The sequence below is a fragment of the Lepus europaeus genome, chromosome 23, assembly GCF_033115175.1.
Source record: "Lepus europaeus isolate LE1 chromosome 23, mLepTim1.pri, whole genome shotgun sequence".
NCBI classification, from domain to species: domain Eukaryota; kingdom Metazoa; phylum Chordata; class Mammalia; order Lagomorpha; family Leporidae; genus Lepus; species Lepus europaeus.
In genome coordinates this window covers 21,426,335-21,450,290 of record NC_084849.1, presented here as the reverse complement: position 1 = coordinate 21,450,290, position 23,956 = coordinate 21,426,335, and the positions used below count along the sequence as shown (strand labels likewise).

Sequence of the window (23,956 nt, the reverse complement as noted above, 5' to 3'; positions counted from 1 at the left end):
CATTTCAAGTGCTCAGTAACCACATGTCACAAGCTAGAGTCTGCTGCTGTGAGACAGTATACAGAATGTTCCTGTCTTCACACAAAATTGTGTTGGGCAGAAATGTTCTGGGTAACTTCTTCCTTGTCCTGAATGAAACAAATATATAGCAAAACCAATCACATGTATGTATCCATGAGATGCCTAGCTGATGTGAGGATGAAAACCTATTGAGGACCGGCGCCGCTAATCCTCCGCCTGTGGCGCCAGCACCCCGGGTTCTAGTCCCGGTTGGAGCGCCAGATTCTGTCCAAGTTGCCCCTCTTCCAGTCCAGCTCTCTGCTATGGCCCGGGAGTGCAGTGGAGGATGGCCCAAGTGCTTGGGCCCTGCACCCCATGGGAGACCAGGAGAAGCACCTGGCTCCTGGCTTTGGATCAGCGCGATGCGCCTGCCGCACACACCGGCCACGGCGGCAATTGGAGGGTGAACCAACGGCAAAGGAAGACCTTTCTCTCTGTTTCTGTCTCTCTCTCTCACTGTCCACTCTGCCTGACCAAAAAAAAAAGAGAAAACCTATTGAGGACATGGGTCCTGTTCCTTCATTTTTATGTGTGAAGGAAGAGACACATGTATAGTATATAGAATACAGTAACTTTTACTGTAGGTGGTATGTGTGTTTACATTTTGCTCATATGCTTGATGTCTATTTCGAGTAATACAAGCAGACTTTCATCTACTCGTGAAGTACATTCCTGAAAAGTTGTATGAACATCAAATATCAACTATGCAAATATCAGACAAAAGACTGACATGTGCAAGTGAGGAGTGTTAATTCTCAGATAACTAAAAAATGAAATCTCAAATCATGTCTTTCTTTTTAAGTTTGTTTAAAATATATTATCTAATTTCATCTTTTCTTAATAGACATGGTTGTTTTGTGTACATACAAGGATGTTAAAGATCGGGTTTGACACCCTGCAGTCATTTTCATTTTTGACCCAGTTGTGTTAAATTATAAATCACTGCTGCTGCTTAGGCAGGGAACCAATGACTTGATCCATCACTGCTGCCTCCCAGGGTCTGCATTAGCAAAGAACCTAGAATCAGGAGCCAGAACTTTGTATCAAACCCAGGTACTCTGATGTAGGATGCAGGCATCCTGACCACATCTCAGCTGCTAGGCCAAATGTCCATTCCTGCTGCTGCTTTTTAGAATTAGAACCATTTCTGTTTTCTCCATTTCTCTCATTTTTTTAAGATTTATTTTATTTATTTGAATGATAGATACAGAGAGAGGTAGAGACAGAGATACAGAGAGGTCTTCCATCTGCTGGTTTACTCCCCAAATGGCCGCAATGGCCTGAGCTAAGCCGATCTGAAGCCAGGAGTCAGGAGCTTCTTCCTGGTCTTCCATGTGTGTGCAGGGGCCCGAGCACTTGGACCATCCTCTGCTGCATTCCCAGACACATTAGCAAGGAACTGGACCAGAAGTGGAGCAGCTGGGACTCAGTGCCACATGGGATGCTGGCGCTGCAGGCTGGGGCTTTAACCCACTACACCACAGCACCAGCCCCATTTCTGTCTTTTTTAAAGATTTATTTATTTATTTGAAAGTCAGAATTACACAGAGAGAGGAGGAGAGGCAGAGAGAGAGAGAGAGAGGAGGAGGAGGAGAGAGAGAACGAGAAAGAGGCCTTCCATCTGCTGGTTCACTCCCCAATTGGCCTCAATGGCCAGAGCTGCGCCAATCTGAAGCCAGGAGCAGGAGCTTCTTCTGGGTCTCCCATGTAGGTGCAGGGGACCAAGGACTTGGGCCATCTTCTTCTGCTTTCCCAGGCCATAGCAGAGAGGTGGATCGGGAGTGGAGCATCCAGGACTCTAATCAGCACCCATAGGGAATGCTGGCACTGCAGGCGGCGGCTTTACCTGCTACATCACAGCACCAGCTCTCTCATTTCTGTCATTTTTTTAAAAAAAGTTTTATTTATTATTTGACAGGCAAAGTGACAGATACAGAGGGAGATATACACAGAGACAGAGAGAGATAAACCTTCTGTCTGCTGTATCACTGCCCAATGACTGCAATGGCCTAGCTTCTTCCAAGCCAATGCCAGGAACCAGAAACTCCATCCAGGTCTCCCACATAGGTGACAAGGATCCAAGGACTTGGGCCATTCTCCACTGCCTTTCCCGACAAATTTTCCCTGTGCTGGATCAAAAGTGGAGTAGCTGGGTCTCAAATCAGTGCTCCAATTTGGGATGCTGGTGTTGCAAGCGGTGGCTTAAACTGCTGAGCCACAAAACCAGCCCATGAAATCATTTTTAAAATAAAATAATGGGGCCGGCGCTGTGGCACAGTGGGTAAAGCCACTGCCTGCAGTGTTGGCATCCCATATCGGCACCAGTTCGAGTACTGGCAGCTCCACTTCTGATCCAGCTCTCTGCTGTGGCCTGGGAAAGCAGTGGAAGATGGCCCAAGTCCTTGGGTCCCTGCACCTGCATGGGAGACTGAGAATAAGCTCCTGGCTCCTGGTTTCAGATGGGCACAGCTCCAGCTGTTGTGGCCATCTGGGGAGTGAACCAGCAGATAAAAGACCTCTCTCTCTCTCTCTCTCTGCCTCTGCCTCTTTGTAACTCTGCCTTTCAAATAAATGAATAAATCTTTAAAAAAAATTTTAAAAAATAAAATAATAAAGGAAAACAGTAAAACACATGATTTGCAAAGATTGTTGAGCAAAGATGGCAATGATGTGGAGAGCACATATTGGCTAGGAGATACAGTGTCATATTATATTAGAAAGTTATTCTTTTTTTGTTTGTTTTGACAGGCAGAGTTAGACAGTGAGAGAGAGAGAGAGAGACAGAGAGAAAGGTCTTTCTTTTTCCGTTGATTCACCCCCCAAGTGGCCGCTACGGCCGGTGTGTTGCGGCCGGTGTGCTGCACCAATCCGAAGCCAGGAGTCAGGGCCCAAGGACCTGGGCCATCCTCCGCTGCACTCCCGGGCCACAGCAGAGAGCTGCACTGGAAGAGGAGCAACCGGGACAGAATCTGGCACCCCAACCAGGACTAGAACCTGGGATGTAAGCTCAAATTCAGACTCAAAGGCAGGTTAGTAGTATTAAAGTATAGCATTTCTAAGTACAGATTAAGTCAAAATCAAAGGCAGGTTATTTGCAAATTCTTGAACTAAATACTGATTATGCATTGTGCATGTGTATAATATATGCTGTGTATATCATTACATTATATATTTTAAGTTATAATATACAACACACTTGTAAGGGTAGTAGCTTGCTCATTTGGGTCGAAGGAGAACAGAGTGTTAGGTTATTATTGTTGGGTTCAGTGATGGTTTGGGATTGTTAACTAGGAATGGAGTGTTCAAAAGGAGACTTAAAGGTTCTTCATTGCTTTCAGGGGTATTTGCAGGGTGAATGATTTACTGTTTCACATGTTCAGTCTCTATTTTTTACTTTATACCCTTGGGTAAAAGGAATGGCCACTTAATAAAAAGCAAATGCTAATAATACTAACAATTTTAACAACAGGTTGTAAATTCTTTGGTCATTAGTTAAGTCTTTGTTATTGCTGAAATATGATAGCATTAGTTACCATTAGATAGCACTTAGGGAGCTAGCAGTTACAGCTCGTAGTTAGAACATTTATAGCTTTTATATTCTTCCCTTCTAGACTGTGAGCACCTTGAGGGTATGAGTCCTGTCTTTGCTTCTTTGTATTCATGCCACAGTGTCTGGCAGTGTAAAATTTAAGGAATGTTAACTGAAGGAAAGAAGGAATGGAAATTTATTTTTGTAATGCAGTTGCCTTTATATTATTTCATGAGGTCATTTAGTAGCATGCATTGAGCAATCACTGTGGCTTTATAGTGAACAAGAAGCAAAATAGATGAACAACTTTGACATATTTGGAAATCCAGGTGTCCGACCTTTAGTCCCGTGTGTTAAAGCTCCCTGCCAAGTCTCCGCCTCATTAAAGTTTCAGCTGAAAGCCATTGTTCCCAGTGGATAGGTGTTCTCAATAGTTAAGCCATGGCCGGCGCCACGGCTCACTAGGCTAATCCTCTGCCTGCAGCTCCGGCACCCTGGGTTCTAGTCCCGGTCAGGGCACGGGATTCTGTCCCGGTTGCTCCTCTTCCAGTCCAGCTGTGGCCCGGGAGTGCAGTGGAGGATGGCCCAGGTCCTTGGGCTCTGCACCCACATGGGAGACCAGGAGAAGCACCTGGCTCCTGGCTTCGGATCAGTGCAGCTGATCAGTGGCCATTTTGGGGGTGAACCAACGGAAAAAGTAAGACCTTTTTCTCTGTCTCTCTCTCACTAACTCTGCCTGTCCAAAAAAAAAAAAAAAAGTTAAGCCGTGTTGCTCTTCCTTCTCCATTGCAGCATACCCAGTGATCAAATGTGTGTGTGTGTGGTGGTTCATGAGCTGGAGGGTATAAATATATATAAGCCGAGGTTTACTGAGCACCAAGAATTCAACAGTGCCTCATTTGCCCCAACTCGGCACTGCGTACAGTGAACATACTTTCTCTCAGCTGATCAAAACGTGCTGTCTCCCAGGGGAAGTGATTTCCCGTGAAACCTGGGGTGGTAAAAGAAAATTAGCAGCAGGAGCAGGGGGTGGACAGTGGTGGGCAGATAGGCTCCAACTTGTTTTCTTGAAGCTGTGGTGAACAGCGGTCAGTCTCAGCACATCTTGACCTTTGATTCGAAGACGCTTGGAAGAGGGGCCTGTGGTGGCTGCTGTATCTCCTAAGACTTGGTAATACCTCTTTTAGTTAGGTGGTTTAGATTTTGTCTGGGAGTCATAACAGCAGTGACGGTGTCTCAATTGTACAGTTTCCAGTTGCTAACAATGTTTTATTTTTCCTTAAATTTCACACACACACACACACACACACACAGTGGGGGCATAGAGACAGAGAGAGAGAGGGAGCTCCCATAAGCTGGTTCGCTTCCTGAATGAATGCTCACAATTGCTGACTGGGCTGGACTGAAACTGGGACCTGGGAACTCAGTCCAGGTGTTACATGCAGATGGAAGGAACCTAAACACTTGAGCCAACCCCGCTGCCTCCCAGGGTCTTCATCAGTAGAAAACCGGAGTCAGGAGTTGGAGCCGGGGTTGAACCTTGGTTGTACTCTGGTATGGGATGTGAGTGTCTTAACTGCTGGGCCAAACCAAGCGCCCATCCCTGCTACCAGTCTCTTATGGAGCAAGGGGAGGAGTGAATGAGTCTAAAATATTGAGTTTCTCTTGTATTTTGTTAGTCTTTAATTGTGTTTTCTTGTTAAGATTCTTTTCTCATTGACTAATAATGAAAGTGACTAATTTTATTGAGTAATTGAATTTTCCTTATTCTTTCACAATACACATCATCTAGGTTTTATCATCAGCTTGAATTCTGTAGTGACATATCTTTCACAAAAGTATAGTCAGCTAATTTTTATTCAACAGCTGTTTGTACATGCAATGAATAGTGCATGAACAGAGATTGGAAGAGCCCCTCTCCGAGTTTGGAGCAGGGGTTTGTCAGAGCTCGATTCATTGTGCTATCTTGAAGGGATGACAGCTTTTAACTGGTGCAGTCTTCTACAGTGGGAATGGGGATTCTGGAAGGGCATAGGGAAGAACCGAGAAAGACTTCTGGGCCTTCTCAGTCGTACCTCTTTGAAAAGTCTCGTGATGAAAGGCAGCCACACTGTGGGAGGAAGGTCTGGTCCTTCCTTTCCTGCCGAGGAAGCAAAGCTTGCACACTCACTCAGAGCTGTGCGTGGAGGTGAGACCAGGGTTTGCATTAGATGCTGAACTTTGCCTCCTTCCCAAGGGGCTGCCAGTTATACTTCTCCGTGCCTCTACTTGGCAGAATCAATTGCTCTCTCAGTAAAGTAATGAATGGTAAACTTTGGCTTTCAATATGCAGGACATTAAGTTTCACTGAGACGGATTTAAGACTTTTGTGTTTCTTACAATCCATACCTGAAATAACTACAGACATCTTTTTGCTTCCTTCCATAAATATTAAAGTTTACAGATATTTGGTATGTATGTATGCATGTTTGTGTGTGTGTTTCAATGTAGCTTTAATATAGCTTTTCTGCATGTATGTAAGCTACAGTTATTTTTAGTTGGAATGTGCTGTGTATTGCCAATTGGATTATAAGAACCACCTAAAATGGGACCTGAAAAGGGTAATGAAAAATGTCTGTAAACACATCAAGGATTAAAACAGTGGCTGAGTCCAGTGAAAGAAAGTGATCTTATGAATTAGTAATGAAAGTGCATTTATAGGTTGTTGTCTTACTGGGGTCTGAATTTTAATAGCTGCTGGCAGTTTAAACTAATAGGAGCCTGAATGACCCATAATAATTTTGAGTATTCATTCTGTTTATGGATTGTTTCTTAATAGAAATGCTAAATGGTGTTGCCCATCTTAAATTACCACAAAGAGTTGTTATAAAAATGAAATAAGATAAGGTAAATAAGCACATTTTGTAAATGTGAAAAGTGGTCTCCCTCTTCTGTGTGTGTATTAATATGTAATATAATATCATAAAATTATATGTTAAGATAACTGAACAGCAGTTGTAAGAGTTTGAAACTTTTTTAGATCCCATGAATATAATTTGTGAAGATTTGTAAGTATATTGGTCATAAAAAAGCATTGTGAACAGCAGTATTTAAGTGGAGTAGGAAACTAAGTCTTTCAGAAGTAGATGTTGTCATCTAAGCAAATGAATACCTAACAATGTGCCATTGTAATGTGTTGTTCAATTAGGTACTGGGTCCTTTGCTGGTTACATACTAATAATATTTTGTTTACTTGCTTGCTCTTACTCTGTGTATTTGAAAACAAATTGAAGTTTCTTACAACTGTTCTAAAATTTAAATATTTAAGTTCTAACTTCAAACATTTCATTAATTCTCTGGCCCTTTCTGCAGTTAGTTAGAAGAAGGAATATTTTCTTATAACCACACATGATAATTCTAGTTTTTAAACTGATCAGATTGAAGAGCATATAGGACAACGATTTTTTTGATCCAAACAAAACACATATTTGTAGGCAACTGCTTTAAATATTATGTCTGATACACCACATTAGAAATATGTAGTCATGTTATATTACTCATTATTGAAATTATCTTAATGACAATCACACAATGATTTTTTTCCTTTTATTATATAAGGCGAAAATAGAAAAATCAGTGGAATTTCTCTCTTATTTGTTTGGCACTATATTAGACACTTGGGGCAGTCTCTAAGTTCCTGTCCTTGAGAAGCTTAAGGAGCTGAAATTAGGATTAGAAATATTTTTAAAAGCATCAAAAACAATAAAAGCAGTTATGTCAACCATTACCAAAGAATGTGATTAAATTAGTAAGTGTCGTAGAGAGAGAGGGAGAAACAGAGAAAGAGGTCTCCATCCCCAGGTTCACTCTCCTAATGGCTGCAACAGCCAGAGCTGGGCTGATCCAAAACCAGGAGCCAGGAGCTTCTTCCCGGTCTCCCACGTGGGTACAGGGGCCCAAGCACTTGGGTCATCTTCTACTGCTTTCCCTAGCCATAGGGAGAACTGGACGGGAAGAGGAGCAGCTGGGACTCAAACTGACGCCGCAGGGGGATGCTTAGCCTACTACACCACTGCACTAGTGAGGCTTTTTTTCTCCCCTTTTTTTCCAGCTGATTCACCTCCTAAATGGCACAATGGCCATGGCTGAGCCAGACCAAAGCCAGGAGCACCAGCTCTTTCCAGGTCTCCCACATGGGTGCAGAGGCCCAAGTACCTGGGCCATCTTCTGCTGCTTTCCCAGGTGCATTAGCAGGGAGCTGGATCAGAAGTGAAACAGCTGGGACTTGAATCAGCACCCATTTAGAATGCTGGCGGCACAGGCGGTGGCTTTACCCACTCTGCCACAACACCAGCCCCAAGAGTGAAGGTTTTATACAGAAGTTGCCTGAAGAGTATGGTTACATTTTATGATGTTTGAAGAAATCAGTCCATTTGCTTATGGACTGTTTATTAGGTTTTATAAATAAGGACATCTCAGTCTTATTTCTGCTGGCCTATTTTGCTAGTGAGAAATCACCATCAGACTTGTTACTGCACAGTACAATAATAAAGCACGCTTTATCTCCCCTCACTTCCAGGCATACTTCCGACAGGGCGTTGCCCTCCAGTACCTTGGACGTCATGCGGATGCCCTGGCAGCCTTTGCCTCCGGGCTAGCTCAGGATCCCAAGAGCCTCCAGCTTCTGGTGGGGATGGTAGAAGCTGCCATGAAATCTCCCATGAGAGGTAAATGTGATTCGTTTCTAGCCTCCTAAGAGTTTAAGTTCAAGCCTAGAGAATTGATGGATTATCTGCTTTGCCAAGATCTGAATTCTTAGACAAAGGAAGATCAAAAATCACTGTCAATATCTGATGTTAATGAGGCAGAAGAGTGTGATGGAAAGCCCACTGACCTGGAAGTCTGTGGACCTAGATTATATTCGTAAATTTTTCATTAACCAAAAATGTAGTGACTGTGGGTAATAGAATCAACAACTATGAACTTTAGAGTTATTTAAATAATCCCTTTTTTTATATTTCTAAGAACCTGTAGTTCCAAACCACAACACCCATAATAATAAATTCATTTTCTCATGTGGACCATATGCCTTCTAGAAATGATCAAGTAAGAGAAGATATTAGAAATTCTTATTTTCAGAAAGGATATGCGTATCGAACTGTAGGTTGTGCTAACATTTTTCAGAAGAGCATTTAAATAGGTTACATTGAATTAAAAAGAGAGAGAAACAAGAGAAGTCACTAGTTTACATTTATTCTCCCTTTTATTACTTCCACTTTATACCAATTGCTATTTTAAAAAAGGAAGAGAAATCATTGAAAATGGTGCTGTGGAGGTGAGAGGAGTTCTGAGGCCCCAAAGAGACTGGCTTCTTTTTGTGGAACATTGAGTTTTGAGGGATGAGCTCTTGGGAAGGTTTGACTGGAAGTGTATGCCAGTTGTTGTCTTTGGGGAGACATGGAGACACTCAGGCACGTTTGTGGCATATAACAGACAGCCAATAATGTTTCACATTAATTAGGTTATGTCAAGCAGAACTTTATTTTTGACTCAGAAATGGTTCATTTTTGAATTTTTCATACGGAGAATGAAGCTAAATATTTTGATGGCAGCATCATTTGATATTTTATCTAGTTTTGAAAATGTCTGCATTATTAGATAGTTTTAGTGTGCTGGCTAGTATTATACTTGGCTCAAAATATGAGCCAAATGAAAGTCTGATGAACTAAATGGTACTCATATGGTCTCTGGACAATTCATAACTATAAACGATATTTTCCCTCCAAGTTAGGGATTTCATGTTTTAGAAAAGAAGGGGTAGGAATACCTCTCTTGGTGTGATTCTATAATCCATAGAAAGCCGAGTCTTTGCGGTAGGAACCTAAGGGCTTCTCCCACTGGGGCACCTGCTGTTAATAAACCCTGGCTGCGAGCAGATGCGCTCTGGAGCTCCAGGGCTCGGGGAGGAGGGAGTGGACAACAGCGACAAATCCAACCTGTCTCTCTCTTCCATTGTTCTAGTATTTTCTCATCCTCTCTGCCCACCCTTCTGCAGATAATTTACATGGAGCATTTTTTATTTAGTTCATGAAGATATCACCTGTTTGTTCAGAGGAGTTTCGGCCTCTGCTTTAGTGGAGGGAGTGTGCTGATCTCCGCAGAATCTCACTTACCATTCTGCCTTTGAAGCAGTTTGTTTAGATGAATGGAAGGAAATCCTCATCGCACTGCGGAAAAGTACCTCAGAGCTGCGGTCCCCCTTAGGGCTGTCTGTGCCATGTTCTTTCCCATCTTATAGCGAGTGAACTAAGGCCGACCCTGGAGAGAGCTGCTTCTTACAGGTGCCTGGAGCGCTTCAATATTTTCTTCTCTTCCCTTGAGGCAATTTAATTTATCTCATTTATTTTTAACATTGCTTTTTACCACTCTGTCTGTTCCAGGTGGGCTTCTCTTTCCAGCTTCTTGCGGAGACTTGGCAGCATCATGTGGCGTGCCGTCCTACACCTAATGACCACTCTTATTGTCGTGTGGTTGTAATTCATAACATCTGTCATCATTTGCTGCTCGGTTTTTACCCACTGTTTATCTTAGCCTCCTGTATCTAAGATTTTGCCATTGTCACATAGCTGTGTGGTCTGAGTCACTTTCCCTAGGTCTGATCTGGTGTGCGGTTGTCTTTGTTTTGTAAATCTTGAATGCAGCCATGTAAGCCAGTGAAGCCCCCAGACCCCACGGTGTTCCTGTAGTTTAGTCTTTTGGAAGTTTCAAGATTTAATTTCTTTTAATGCAGGGCCAACCTTTATTAGCGTGAGGATACTTTAGGATGTTCACAGGAAAATTGAGTTAATGGATTAGTTTATTTTGGTGCAAAAAAGACTTTGAAATCCATTCATGGTTTTCTCACAATATGCATTTTCCGTGAATCTTTTGAAGTCCTCTTGTATACCTTTGTTCCTATATGAAGGTGCTGTATCTATGTTGAAACTGATTTGATTCTTTATTCTCGTTGCCTGTATTTCTAACCGAATTAAATGTTTTACCTTATTTTTCTAGCTTTCACTGTTTCTTCTGTGGGTATATTTACATTATTATATGTCATATATTTCCTTTTAATCATTAATGATATATACAAATAAGTATAAATATAAATTATTTTCTTTCACTTTTTAAAAAGATTTATTTACTTATTTGAGAGTCAGAGTTAAGAGAGAGAGAGAGAGAGGTCTTCCATCCACTGGTTCACTCCCCAGATGGCTGTAATGGCTGGAGCTAGGCCGATACAACTTTCAGTCTGCTGTTATTTGAGTTGGTAGAATGGGAAATGGATCCCAAGAGAGGAAGCTATTAATTCTACTAAGCTAGGTCTGAGAAGACTTCCCTGAGAAGTTGACACCTGAAAAGAAATTGGAGATGCGAGAAACAACAGTATTTCCCAGAAACTGTAGGTAGTTCTATTTAGGGGTATCTGGAGATGAGAATGGAAGAGGCAAGGCCCTGATGCCAAGGCCTGGAGGAACTTCCCCAGGGAGTGCTCATAAGCAGGCTCTTGTATACTGGGTGGTGTTCACTGCAGATTCGCAACACAGCGCCTGCTCCCAGCACAAGAACAGAATTCACGCTGTGCTGCTTCCCGCTGCAGCAGAAGAGACGTCCTACAGGGGCCCGCCTTGAGGTTCTAGCGCTTGGCCCTCAAAACAACTTTAGCAGATGGATATTGTCACCTCCCTCTACAGACAGGGATTTTTAAAAATTTTTAATTTAATGAATGCATTTTTCATAGGTACAACTTTAGGAATATACCCATACCCACCCTCCTGCCCCAACTCCCATCCCACTTCCCTCTCTCTCCCATCTCCTTCTTCATTATGGTTCATTTTAAGTTTGATTTTATATACAGAGGACCAACTCCATGTTAAGCACAGATTTAAACAGTTTGCACCCCACCACACATGCATACAACATGTAGAGTACAGTTTGAGAACAAGATTTGCAGTCGATTCTCATAGTACAACTCATTAAGGATGGAGGCCCTACATGGGGAGTAAGTGCACAGTGACTTCTGCTGTTCCTTTAACAGTTAACACTCGTATTTATGACATCAGTGGTCACCTGAGGCTCTTGCCATAGGCTGCCATCAGTATTTGGACTCCATCAGTATTTGGTCATGGCCATAAGCCAAGTGGAAGTTCTCTCCTCCCTCCCGAGAAGAGTATATCCTTCTTTGATGGCCCTTCCTTTCCACTGAGGTCTCACAGGCCTCCTCCGTGTAGGATATTTTTAGCCACAGTGTCTTGGCTGTCCATGTGCTCACAGGCCTTTAGGCCAGACTGGGAACCTTTAGGGTTGATTTGGAGGTCAGAGTGTTATTTACAGCGAATGTCATTCTAGGAGTCTGCTGTGTGGACTGCTTCCCGTATTGGACTTTCCTTCCTTTTTAATTCTATTATTAATACCAGGCACTTGATGTTATTTATGTGATCACTTTTACACTTAAAGCTTGATGACTTTAGCATTTAATATGATCATCTTAGCAGTTAAGCTGGCATTTATACCACTGGTTTTTATGGGTTTGGAGCCCATGACAGTTTTTAGGCTGTCCCCTTAGAAGTGAGTCTGTAGGACTGTGTGCAGAAACACACTGCTTTACAGTTACACACTACTTCCTCCTCTCATTCCCCCTCTTATCTTTTACTGGAATCTTTTTCCAATTGACTTAATATACATATGATTAACTCTATGTTACATAAAGAGTTCAATATTATAGTATGAAAAGAGAAAAGAAAAAGAAAGAAAGAAAAAAAAAGGAAATACAAAATAAAAAGTAACAATAATAAACTGTCCCTTGACAGTCAGGACAAGCACTATTCAAGTCATTGACTCTAAAAGTGTCAATTTCACTTCTATAGCTTTCATTTTAGGAGTGCTATTAATTCTCACAAATCAGGGAGAACTTATGGTGTTTGTCTCTTTGGGACTCGGTTATTTCACTAAGTATGACGTTTTCCAGCTTGCTCCATTTTGTTGCAAATGACTGGATTTCATCCTTTTTTACTGCTGTGTACTATTTCATAGTGTACGTATCCCACAATTTCTTTATCCAGTATTTGGTTGATTGGCATTTAGGTTGATTCCATGTCTTAGCTATTGTGAATTGAACTGCAATAAACATGGAGGTGCAGATAGATCTTTTGTTTACTGATTTCATTTCCCTTGGGTAAATTCCTGGTAGTGGAATGGCTGGGCCTCATGGTAGGTCTGTATTCAGGTTTTTGAGGTATCTCCATATTGTCTTCCATAATGGCTTTACCAGTTTACATTCCCACCAACAGTGGGTTAGGGTGCCCTTTTCCCCACATCCTCTCCAGCACTTGTTGTTTGTTGATTTCTGTATGAGGGCCAATCTAACTGGGGTGAGATGAAACCTCATGTGGTTTTGATTTGCATTTTCCTGATGGCTAGTGATCTTGAATATTTTTTCATATGTCTGTTGGCCATTTGAATTTCCTCTGTTGAAAAATGTCTGTTTTGGCCGGCGCCATGGCTCACTTGGCTAGTCCTCCACCTGCGGCACCAGCACCCCAAGTTCTAGTCCCGGTTGGGGTGCTGGTCCTATCCCGGTTGCTCCTCTTCCTGTCCAGCTCTCTGCTGTGGCCCAGGAGTGCAGTGGAGGATGGCCCAAGTGCTTGGGCCCTGCACCTGCATGGGTGACCAGGAGGAAGCATCTGGCTCCTGGCTTTGTATTGGCGCAGTGCGCTGACTGTAGCAACCATTACGGGGGTGAACCAATGGAAGGAAGACCTTTCTCTCTGTCTCCCTCTCTCACTGTCTAACTCTGCCTGTCAAAAAAATATGTATCTGTTTAAGTCCTTGGCTCATCTCTTAACTGAGTTGTTTGTTTTGTTATTGTGGAGTTGCTTTCTTTTTGAAAGTCAGAGTTTCACAGAGAGGAGAGGCAAAGAGGGAGGTCTTCCATCTGCTGGTTCACTCCCTAATTGGCCACAATGGCCAGAGCTGCACTGATCCTAAGCCAGGAGCCAGGAGCTTCCTCTGGGTTTTTCCACATGGGTGCAGGGACCTAAAGACTTAGGCCATCTTCTACTGCTTTCCCAGGCCACAGCAGAGAGCTGGATTGGAAGTGGAGCAGCTGGGACTCGAACTGGTGCCCATTGGGAATGCCAGCACTACAGGCGGCGGCTTTACCCACTAAGCCACAGCACCAGCCCCTGTGGAGTTTCTTGATCTCTTTGTAGATTCTGGTTATTAATCCATTATCAGTTGCATAGTTTGCAAATAATTTCTCCCGCTCTTTCTGTTGCCTCTTCACTTTCCTGACTGTTTCTTTTGCTGTAAAGAAACTTCTCAATTTGAGGTAACCCCATTTGTTCATTTTGGCTTTGACTACCTGTGCCTCTGGGTCTTTTCCAGGAATTCTTTGCCTGTTCCAGTGTCTTGATGGGTTTCCCCTTTGCTCTTTATTAATTTGATGGTGTTGTGGCATAGATTTAGATCTTTAATCCATGTTGAGTAGATTTTTGTATATGGTGTAAGGTAGGGGTCTTGCTTCATACTTCTGCATGTGGCCATTCAGTTTTCCCAGCACCATTTGTTGAAGAGATTGTCCCTGTTCCAGGGATTGATTTTAGCTCCTTTGTCAAATATAAGTTGGATTGATTTCTATTCTGTTCCATTGGTCTATCCATCTATTTTTTGTACCAGTACCAGGCTGTTTTGATTATAACTGCCCTGTAGTATGTCTTGAAGTCTGGTATTGTGATGCCTCAGGTTTTGTTTTTATTACATAGGATTGCTTTAGCTATCCGAGGTCGCCTGTTCCTCCATATGAATTTCAGCATCATTTTTTCTAGATCTGAGAAGAATGTCTTTGGTATTTTGATTGGTATCGCATTGAATCTGTAAATTGCTTTTGGAAGAATAGACATTTTGATGATATTGATTCTTCCAATCCATGAACGTAGCAGATTTTTCCTTTTTTTTTTTTTTTTGATCTTCTTCTATTTCTTTCTTTAATGTTTTGTAATTCTCATTGTAGAGATCTTTGACATCCTTGGTTAAATTTATTCCAAGGTACTTGATTATTTTTGTGGCTATTGTGAATGGGATTGATCTTAGAAGTTCTTTCTCAGCCATGGCATTATCTTTGCATATAAATGCTGTTGATTTCTGTATATTGACTTTGTATCCTGCTACTTTATCAAACTCTTGTATGAGTTTGATAAAGTGGAGTTTGATTAGTGGAGTCTTTTGGATCCCCTATGTACAGACTCATGTTATCTGCAAATAGGGATAGTTTGACTTCTTCTTTCCCAATTTGTATCCCTTTGATTTCTTTTTCTTGCCTAATGGCTCTGGCTAAAACTTCTAGGACTATATTGGATAGCAATGGTGAGAGTGGGCATCCCTGTCTGGTACCAGATTTCAGTGGAAATGCCTCCATCTTTTCCCCATCCAGTATGATGTTGGCCATGGGTTTGTCATAAATTGTCTTGATTGTGTTGAGGAATGTTCCTTCTAAACTCAGTTTGATAGAGTTTTCATCATGAAAGGGTGTTGCATTTTGTCAGATGCTTTCTCTGCATCTATGGAGATAACCATATGGTTTTTGTTACTCAATTTGTTAACAATCACATTGATTGTTTTTCGAATGTTGAACCATCCCTGCATGCCAGGGATAAATCCCACTCGGTCTGGGTGGATGATCTTTCTGATGTGTAGTTGGATTCGATTGGCCAGGATTTTGTTGAGGATTTTTGCATCTATGTTCATCAGGGAGATCGGGCTACAGTTTTCTTTCCCTGTTGCATCTTTTCCGAGCTTAGGAATTAAGGTGATATTGGCTTCATAGGAAGAATTTGGGAGAATTCCTCCCTTTTAATTGTTTTGAATAATTTGAGAAGAACTGGGGTTAGTTCTTCTTTAAATTAGACAGGGATTAGGGAACAGAGAAAAGAAGCAATCTTGCCTAGTCATTGGACAAGCAAATGGAGGTGCTGGAGTTTCCAAGCTTTTTGGGGGAAAGGAGACCTATGTTTTCAGAGACAATTCAGAAATGGGCATCTGGAAAAAGGTGCCCTCACCTGAAAAGATCAGAGAAAAAGAGTTCACTGAGGATGAGCAACGAGGCAAAAAAAGATGAGCAAAACTTGACCCTGGGAGAAAAGCTTATATATATTCAACATCGATTTTCCACCAGCATTTCATAAAGTTAGCTGTAGAAGCACGACACAGGTGAGAGCCCACAAACTTAATAGTTCTTAGATCACTGAGTTAATGTGAAAACAGAAAATATACACAAGAGACAAATCCCAGCAAGAAGCAGGCCTGGCATCATTACAGGAACAAATAAAGGTAAATTCAATCTCACTTGGTAATTATGATTAAATCCATGGCTGGGAGTACTGGTATACTACAACATCCAAATCTGTTTAAACATTTATAAGGTACAATGAACTGAAATGTTAAAAGACTAACACAGAGAAGTGGAAGATAGTAAGTGGGTAACCTTAAAAATCATGTGAAAGGGGCTGGTGCTGTGGCATAGTAGGTAAAGCCACCACCTGAGATGTTGGCATCCCGTATGGGTGCTGGTTCAAGTCCTGGCTGATCCACTTCTGATCCAGCTCCCTGCTGATGGCCTGGGAAAGAGTAGAAGATGGCCCAAGCCCTTGGGCTTCTGCACCTGTGTGGGAGCCCTGGCAGGAGCTCCTTGTTCCTGGCTTTGGATCAGCCCAGCTCCAGCCGTTGGGGCCATCTGGGGAGTGAACCAGCAGTTGGAAGATCTCTCTGTCTCTCTGTCTCTCTTCCTTTCTCTGCCTCTCCTCTGTAACTCTGACTTTTAAATAAACAAATGAATCTTTTTAAAAAATGCTTTATTTTAAAAATGCTATACCTTGTGCGGTTGTGTGAGGGCAGCCTGTAGAAATCCTTGCTTAGTATATACTAAGTTGATCTTCTGTATATGAAGGTAATTGAAAATGAAACTCAATGAAGGGTGGGATGGGAGAGGGAGTGGGAGAGGGGAGGACCGCGGGAGAGAGGGAGGTTGGCGGGAGGGGGGGAGCCACAACAATAAAAAAGTTGCACTTTGTAAATTCACATTTATTAAATAATAAAAAAGTCAAAAATGCATATATAAGTACACAAATATCTACATTTACACATTTGTAGATTGGGTGTGACAGAGTTAGGAGACTCAGACTTTGTGGCTTTGAAATACAGATCTTTTGGGGCCGGTGCTGTGGGCTAGCTGGTAAAGCCGCTGCTTGTGATGCTGGCATCCCATATTGGTGCTGGTTTGAGACCCAGGGGCTCCACTTCCGATCTAGCTCTCTGATGTGGCCTGGGAAAGCAGTACAAATGGCCCAAGTACTGGGCCTCTGCACCCTCGTGGGAGACCTGGAGGAAGTTCCTGGCTCCTGGCTTAGGATCAGTGTAGCTCTGGCCATTGCAGCCATTTGAGGAGTGAACCAGAGGATGGAAGACCTCTCTATCTCTATCTCTGCCTCTGCCTCTAAAAAAAGAAATGCAGATTTTTAAAGATTTTTATGTACATCATCATTACAGGGGATGATGCATCTTTTTTTTTAAAAGATTTATTTATTTATTTGAGAGGTAGAGCTACAGAGAGAGGGAGAGATGGAGACAAAGGTCTTCCATCTGCTGGTTCACTTCCCAAATTGCTACAATGGTGGGCGCCAGTCCGGAGCCAGAAGCTTCTTCCAGGTCTCCCACACAGGTGCAGCAGCCCAAGCACTTGGGCCATCTTCTACTGCTTTCCCAGGCGATGACAGAGAGCTGGATTGGAAGAGGAAGAGCTGAGACATGAACCAGTGCCCATATGGGATGCCGGCACCACAGGCAGAGACTTAGCCTTCTATACCACTGAGCCAAGATTTTTCTTTTAATTTATTTGAAAGGCAGAGTTAGAGAGAGAGAGACAAGTTCTCAACATCTGCTGGTTCACTCCCTAAATGACCACTATGATCAAAGCTGGGCCAGGCCAAAGCCAGGAGTTAGGAGCTTCATCCAGGTTTCCCATGTGGGTGCAGAGGCCCAAGGACTCAGGCCATCTTCCACTGCTTTCCCAAGTGCATTAGCTGGGGGGTAGATCAGAAGTGGAGCCAGAACTCAAACCAGAGCCCATATGGGATACCAGCATCCAGCGGCTTTACCCATGATGCCACAACCCCGGCCCCATGAAATATAGATCTTTAGCTTTGGCTTCATGCCTTCTATATTTTTTTTAACTTTTATTTAATGAATATAAATTTCCAGTATACAGCTTATGGATTACGATGGCTTCCCCTTCCCATAATTTCCCTCCCACCCGCAACCCTCCCCTCTCCCGCTCCCTCTCCCTTTCCATTCACATCAAGATTCATTTTCAATTCTATTTATATACAGAAGATCAATTTAGTATAAAGATTTCAACAGTTTGCACCCACATAGAAACACAAAGTGAAGCATACTATTTGAGTACTAGTTATAGCATTAAATCAAAATGTACAGTACATTAAGGACAGAGATCCCACATCAGGAGCAAGCGCACAGTGGCTCCTGTTGTTGACCCAACAAATTGACACTCTAGTTTATGGCACCAGTAACCACCCTAGGCTGTCGTCATGAGTTGCCAAGGCTATGGAAGCCTTCCAAGTTCCCCGACTCTGATCATATTTAGACAAGGTCATAAAAGACAGGGTGAGGATAGTAACCAATGATCCTAAGAGTGGCCTTAACCAGGTCTGAACAATTATACAGCATTAAGTGGGGAAGAGGACCATCAGTACACACAGGTTGGGAGTAGAGCCATTGGTGGTAGAGTAGAGGTTATGATTACAAAGGAATGAGGCCCAAGTGCACTAGACAGGGTCTAGAACAAAGGACAGAGTCATTATTAGAGGAGCTAAGAAAGGTGCTGTCTAAGCTACAAGTAATTTTTCTGATTGAGAGGCAAAATTCATCTGCTTAACATTCTCTGTCATTCTGTGTGCCTATCTTCTGGCATATTTATTTGGGACAACCCTATCAGAAAAAAAAATCAAAGATTTGTCTAAGTCCTGCTCTTTAAGAAATCAAATTCTGCTTACTTTCAGCTTCCCAATTGTCTTTGATAATCTCTCTTACACAAACTCTTATGTATTGTATATTAACTTTGTTTACATTAACATTTATGTTGTAGTTGATTTTCTTTCCTTTGTACAACAAACAGAAATTTGATCTTTTATTTCTCATTTCAGTTTCACTTTTTTCTAGTGAATATTTGTACAATTTTTTTATTTTTACTTTTTTTGAAAGCTTTTATTTAATGAATACAAATTTCATAGGTACAGCTTTAGGAATATAGCAGTTCTTTTCCCCATATCCACCCTCCTACCCCAACTCCCGTCCCACCTCCTATTCCCTCTCCCATCCCATTCTTCATTGTTTCATTTTTAATTAACTTTATATACAGAAGACCAACTCTATACTAAGTAAAGATTTCCATAATTTGCACCCACACAGAACACAAAGTGTAAAATTCTGTTTGAAAACAAGTTTTACTGTTAATTCTCATAGTACAACTCATTAAGGAGAGAGTCCTACATGGGGAGTAAGTGCACAGTGACTCCTGTTGTTAAGAACTGACATTCTTATTTTTGATGTCAGTGATCACCTGAGGCTCTTGACATGAACTGCCAAGGCTATGGAAGACTTTTGAGTCCACAAACTCTGTCAGTATTTAGACAGGGCCATAAATAAAGTGAAGTTCTCTCCTCCCTCCAGAGAAAAGTTTGATGGCCCCTTCTTTCCACTGGGGTCTCACTCAAAGAAATCATTCATATAGATTACTTTTTGCCATAGTGGCTTTCCATGCCTGAAATGCTCTCATGGGCTTTTCAGCCAGATCCAAATGCCTTAAGGGCTGATTCTGAGGTCAGAGTGCTGTTTAGTATGTTTGTCACTCTATGAGTCTGCTGTGTGGACTGCTTCCCATGTTGGAACATTCTCTCCTTTTTAATTCCATCTATTGTTATTACCAGACAGTCCTATTTATGTGATCCCTTTGACACTTAATCCTATCTATATGATCAATCAATTCCACACTTAATATTAGTACTTTAACATGTAAGATGGCATTAGTACCACCCAGTTGAATGGGATTTACAATTAAAGATTCTTTTGGGAATCTTTCAGATATTGTCTTCAGTTCTCTAACTATTGAAATGTTTTCTCTTTTTTTTCTACTGTTGTATGTTTTTTGAAGCTCAATAAAATGACTGTTTTTTCTCAGTCAGCTATGGTTGCTATGTGAAAAAATATGACCAGTTGAAGCATAGTACCTTAGCTGGCCATCAGTCATTTTGAGCTGTGGTGTCTGAACATTCTTCCTGTGTTCTGGGAATTTCCCATCTTCTTCTTCTGCTTCCTAACTTGTACCACAAAAGGTGAAAACATGAGTTCCTAATTTTCCTGTTCTCCTTTGCAGCTAGAACCCCACCTTTGAATCAGGAGCTGAAGGTTTAATTAGAAAGGGTAGCACAGAATTTGTTCTGATGGTGGTGGGTGACAACAGTGGCATCCTTTCTTCACAGATAGTGTTCAGTGGTGGTGGAGGCAATATTGCAGGCTGTGGCACCTGTGTTTAGGCACAGAGCAGTTATGCTGCCTTCACAAGGCAGCCTTTGTGGAATGATGCTGACTGTGGGATCGGAGGCCTGGTTTTCCACCCATCTAGCCGTCACTCAATGTGTTTCTTTAGCTAAGATTAGTTTCAGTTACTACCAACTAAGAATTTTTGCTTTGTATGGTATCATTGAGACTGGATTTAGAGTTCTGTAGTGGGTTCTGGTCTTGGCCCTGGCCCAAGTTCATTTCTAAAATGAAGGTGTTTTTGAAATTTTTTCAGCTCTAAAATTCTTTATTTTTGTTTCTCCTAATTGAGCAGCAGGATGCTGATTTGGTTATCCTTGGCTGCCAAAACCATCAGCAGGCACCACCAAAATTCTAATATTATTTTTAAAATGGTATTGTTTTTTTCTATTCTAGCAAATCCTGGGGTCTTGTGCCTGTATTTAGCTCTATTGGTTAGCTGGTGTTTACTGGTACTATGCACTACTTGCATCTTGACAGGTGTAAAAATGTTCTTTGTTCTCTGTTTAGTGATCTGATTGAAGGGAAAAAATGCTTTAGGCACCAGTAAGTTTCAAGGTTTCCGTGGTAATGTTGATTTGGGCGAGAGGTCCTTAGTAGAGAGTTGAGATTTGAAGCCATAAATTGTAAAAATTACGTTTTAATGCAGTACTGTTGGCTAGAAGAGTCAAGATTTTTTAAAGAAACAATCCCTTTTATAGTTTTTTTTTCATATGTGCATAGTGGAACAAATAATATGAAATTGTTTTTGAAGAAAGCTTACAAAAATACATTGTAAGTGTATTCTTATTGTAGGACTATAGTTAACTGCAGTTATCTTTAAAGGAAAAAATGAAAAAGAGAGAGAAGGGGGAGAAAGAGCTTGGAGGTCATCTACATTCAAACCTAGCTTCAAATGGGATGAACCTCCCTGTGGCTTACTGATCCCCAATCCATGACCTTTAAAATACCACGGGACAATAAAAAGCAAATTTACTTTATCTTCTGTTTTACTTTAGCATTTCATTTGTGACCACAATAAAAATTATTAATATTTTTAATTTGGGCATTCTGGTCTCAGAGCAGCAGTGGACACTGAGTTATAAGTGAGAACGACAGATATTTTATAAGGATAGCTTCCTTTATTATATCTTCTAGGAAAAACTGTGGATAGGTTTATTAATCAGTCATTCCGATTCAGGTTTAACATTTATCAAATGCCAGACATGTTAGGGACTTTCACCTGAATGACAAAGGTGAGTCTTACTGAGTTCCCACATTGTGCCAGTTGCTAGGGAGTTAAAATATTAAACATTCCTACAATGGTTTTCATATTTAGCTGAAAAAATTCTTTTAATTAGACATATAGAATGATTCTAAAGTTTTGTTAATGATAAAACTGAGCCATACTAACTATAAAAAGTGCAACTCAAGGGGCGGGCATTGGGTGCAGCTGTTAAGTCACCACTTAGGATGCCTGCATGTTGGAGTGCCTGGTTTGAATCCCGGCTCTTCCACTTCTGACCCAGCTTCCTGGTGATGCACACCCTGGGAGGCAGCAGATGATGGCTCAAGTGCTTGAGGCCCTGTCACCTACCTCGGAGACTTGGGTTAGTTGTAGGCTGCTGGCTTTAGCCTGGAACAGTCCTGGCAGTTGTAGGCATTTGGAGAGTGAGCCAGCAGATGGAAGATCTCTCTTTGTCTCTCTCTCTGTTTCTTTCTCTCTGCCCCTCCCCGCCCCCACCATCTCATTCTCTGCCTTTTAAATAAAGTGAAAATAAATGAAGTGCCACTGAAATTTAGATATAAAAATTTTTGTGACCTGGAGGCCCTTGGGTTACTACTCCATGGAAGTGGGACTGGAGGAAAGTGTTTGTGATATTTTGGGAAGGCAGCAGGGCAGAGAAAAACCATTCCGGGAAACTGATCCTCACAATCAGAGAAAGACAGAAAGAGATGTGTGGTGTCTGCATGCCAGAGTGAGCAGAAAGAAATTGTTGTACTGGGGTTGGTGATACTAGTGATATGGTTAAATGGACTGTTAGGGTAGTACTGGATTAAAGTTTAAAGACTTTTTACTTGAAATAGGTCATTAAAAGTTACGGTAAACATCTATTTCTAGAGAATAATGGTAAAAATGTTTGCGTATCATCCTACATTCTGTTTTCTTTTGTGTTTCTTCAGACTCCCTCGAGCCCACGTATCAGCAGCTTCAGAAAATGAAACTGGACAAGAGTCCCTTTGTGGTCGTGTCTGTGGTTGGGCAGGAGCTCCTGACAGCTGGCCATCACGGGGCTTCTGTGGTTGTCTTAGAAGCCGCGCTGAAGATTGGCACCTGCAGCCTCAAACTGAGAGGTTCTGTTTTCTCTGCCCTGAGCAGTGCGTACTGGTCTCTTGGAAACACAGAGAAGAGCACTGGATATATGCAGCAGGACTTGGATGTAGCCAAGACCTTAGGTAGAGTTACACTTCTCTCCTTTATTTCAGAGTAAAGAGGACACAAACAAAGCTGATTAACCTGACATGAATGGGGCTAACATATGCAATGAAAAGTGTGTCTCTAGAACATTCTCTGTTTTAGAGTACTGGGGTCTTTACAGCTTTTCACATAGCAGAGTACCAAGGTCCTCCGAAGGCCGAGAGGTATGAATTAACATCCTCGTTGCCCTCCTCAGAGGTCTGGACTCATAATTAAATATCCCCAGCAGCAGTCATGTGAGGTGAACCCTTCATCTTGAGTTTTGCCTCCACTGAACGCAGCATCATCTTACTGGAAGAGGTGGTGCAGTGCAGAGCTGAAGAACCTGTGCTGTGGAGCCAGATTCCTGGCGTTGGAGGCCCAGCCCTGCCACATGCTAGCTCACCCGTGGGCAAATTTCCTCATCTCTCTGTGCTCCACTGCCTCATGTGTAAAATAAGTGTGGCTTATGATTTTCCTGTTCGTTCTGGTGATTATTCAAGGCCTTACAGGACTGCACTAGGAGAGCTGACGTGGTGGATCTGCCGTCAGCACACTTGTGAGGAAGACATATACCACTATAGGTCTGGAGTCAAACAACTGAACCAACAGGCTGCTGACTGCTCTGAATCAAAGGCCATTAGCAGAGTAATGAGGGGATTTGAATGGCAGCTGGTTTGTGTCGAGGTCTTCACCTCTCATTTCCAGGACACCTAAGTCCCTGGATGTGGTCGTCTGGAGATTTGATTCCTGAGACCTTAAGTCCCTGTTTAGGTTTTTGTGGAAGAAGCAAATAATTTTTAAAAAGAAAGTGAAGTCTTACCTAGTAGATCAGTGGCTCTTAAATTAAGATGACCATTACATATTATACGTAATACTATAACTTGGAAAAATTGTATTTTTTTTTTTCCAATTCAGGTGACCAGACTGGAGAATGCCGAGCTCATGGGAATCTGGGCTCTGCATTCTTCTCCAAAGGAAATTACCGCGAGGCTCTCACTAGCCACAGGCATCAGCTGGTGCTCGCCATGAAACTCAAGGACCGAGAGGTAGGAAGTTTCCCTGTAACTGAAGACATTTTGAACCATGGAGTCTCTTTTTCACTGTTCTAAAAATGGATCAGATACCCTACTGAAAATATTTCTTTCCAAAGTTGAAAATCATTGGTGTTGGTCTACTGCATTGGAAGCTTTGCATCTATAGAAATAAATAAGACCTTGTCCTGACCTCAGATCTAACAGCTGGGTCAGGTGCATTATTGTTATTCTCTTCAAATGTGCTGTGGAGTAGACATGTGTAAAATT

At 42.0% G+C, this 23,956-nt stretch overlaps 1 protein-coding gene across 3 annotated transcripts in view; it reads left to right on the top strand.

Annotated features, from left to right (window-relative positions):
* Window positions 1-23,956, top strand: part of TTC28 (tetratricopeptide repeat domain 28) — a 695,665-nt gene that overhangs the window by 395,811 nt on the left and 275,898 nt on the right. For all 3 annotated transcript variants that reach the window (XM_062182795.1, XM_062182794.1, XM_062182796.1), the window contains 3 exons: window positions 8,148-8,295; window positions 22,379-22,651; window positions 23,571-23,701. In XM_062182795.1, the coding sequence (XP_062038779.1) occupies window positions 8,148-8,295; window positions 22,379-22,651; window positions 23,571-23,701 (552 nt within the window). The remainder of the gene's footprint in view (window positions 1-8,147; window positions 8,296-22,378; window positions 22,652-23,570; window positions 23,702-23,956) is intronic.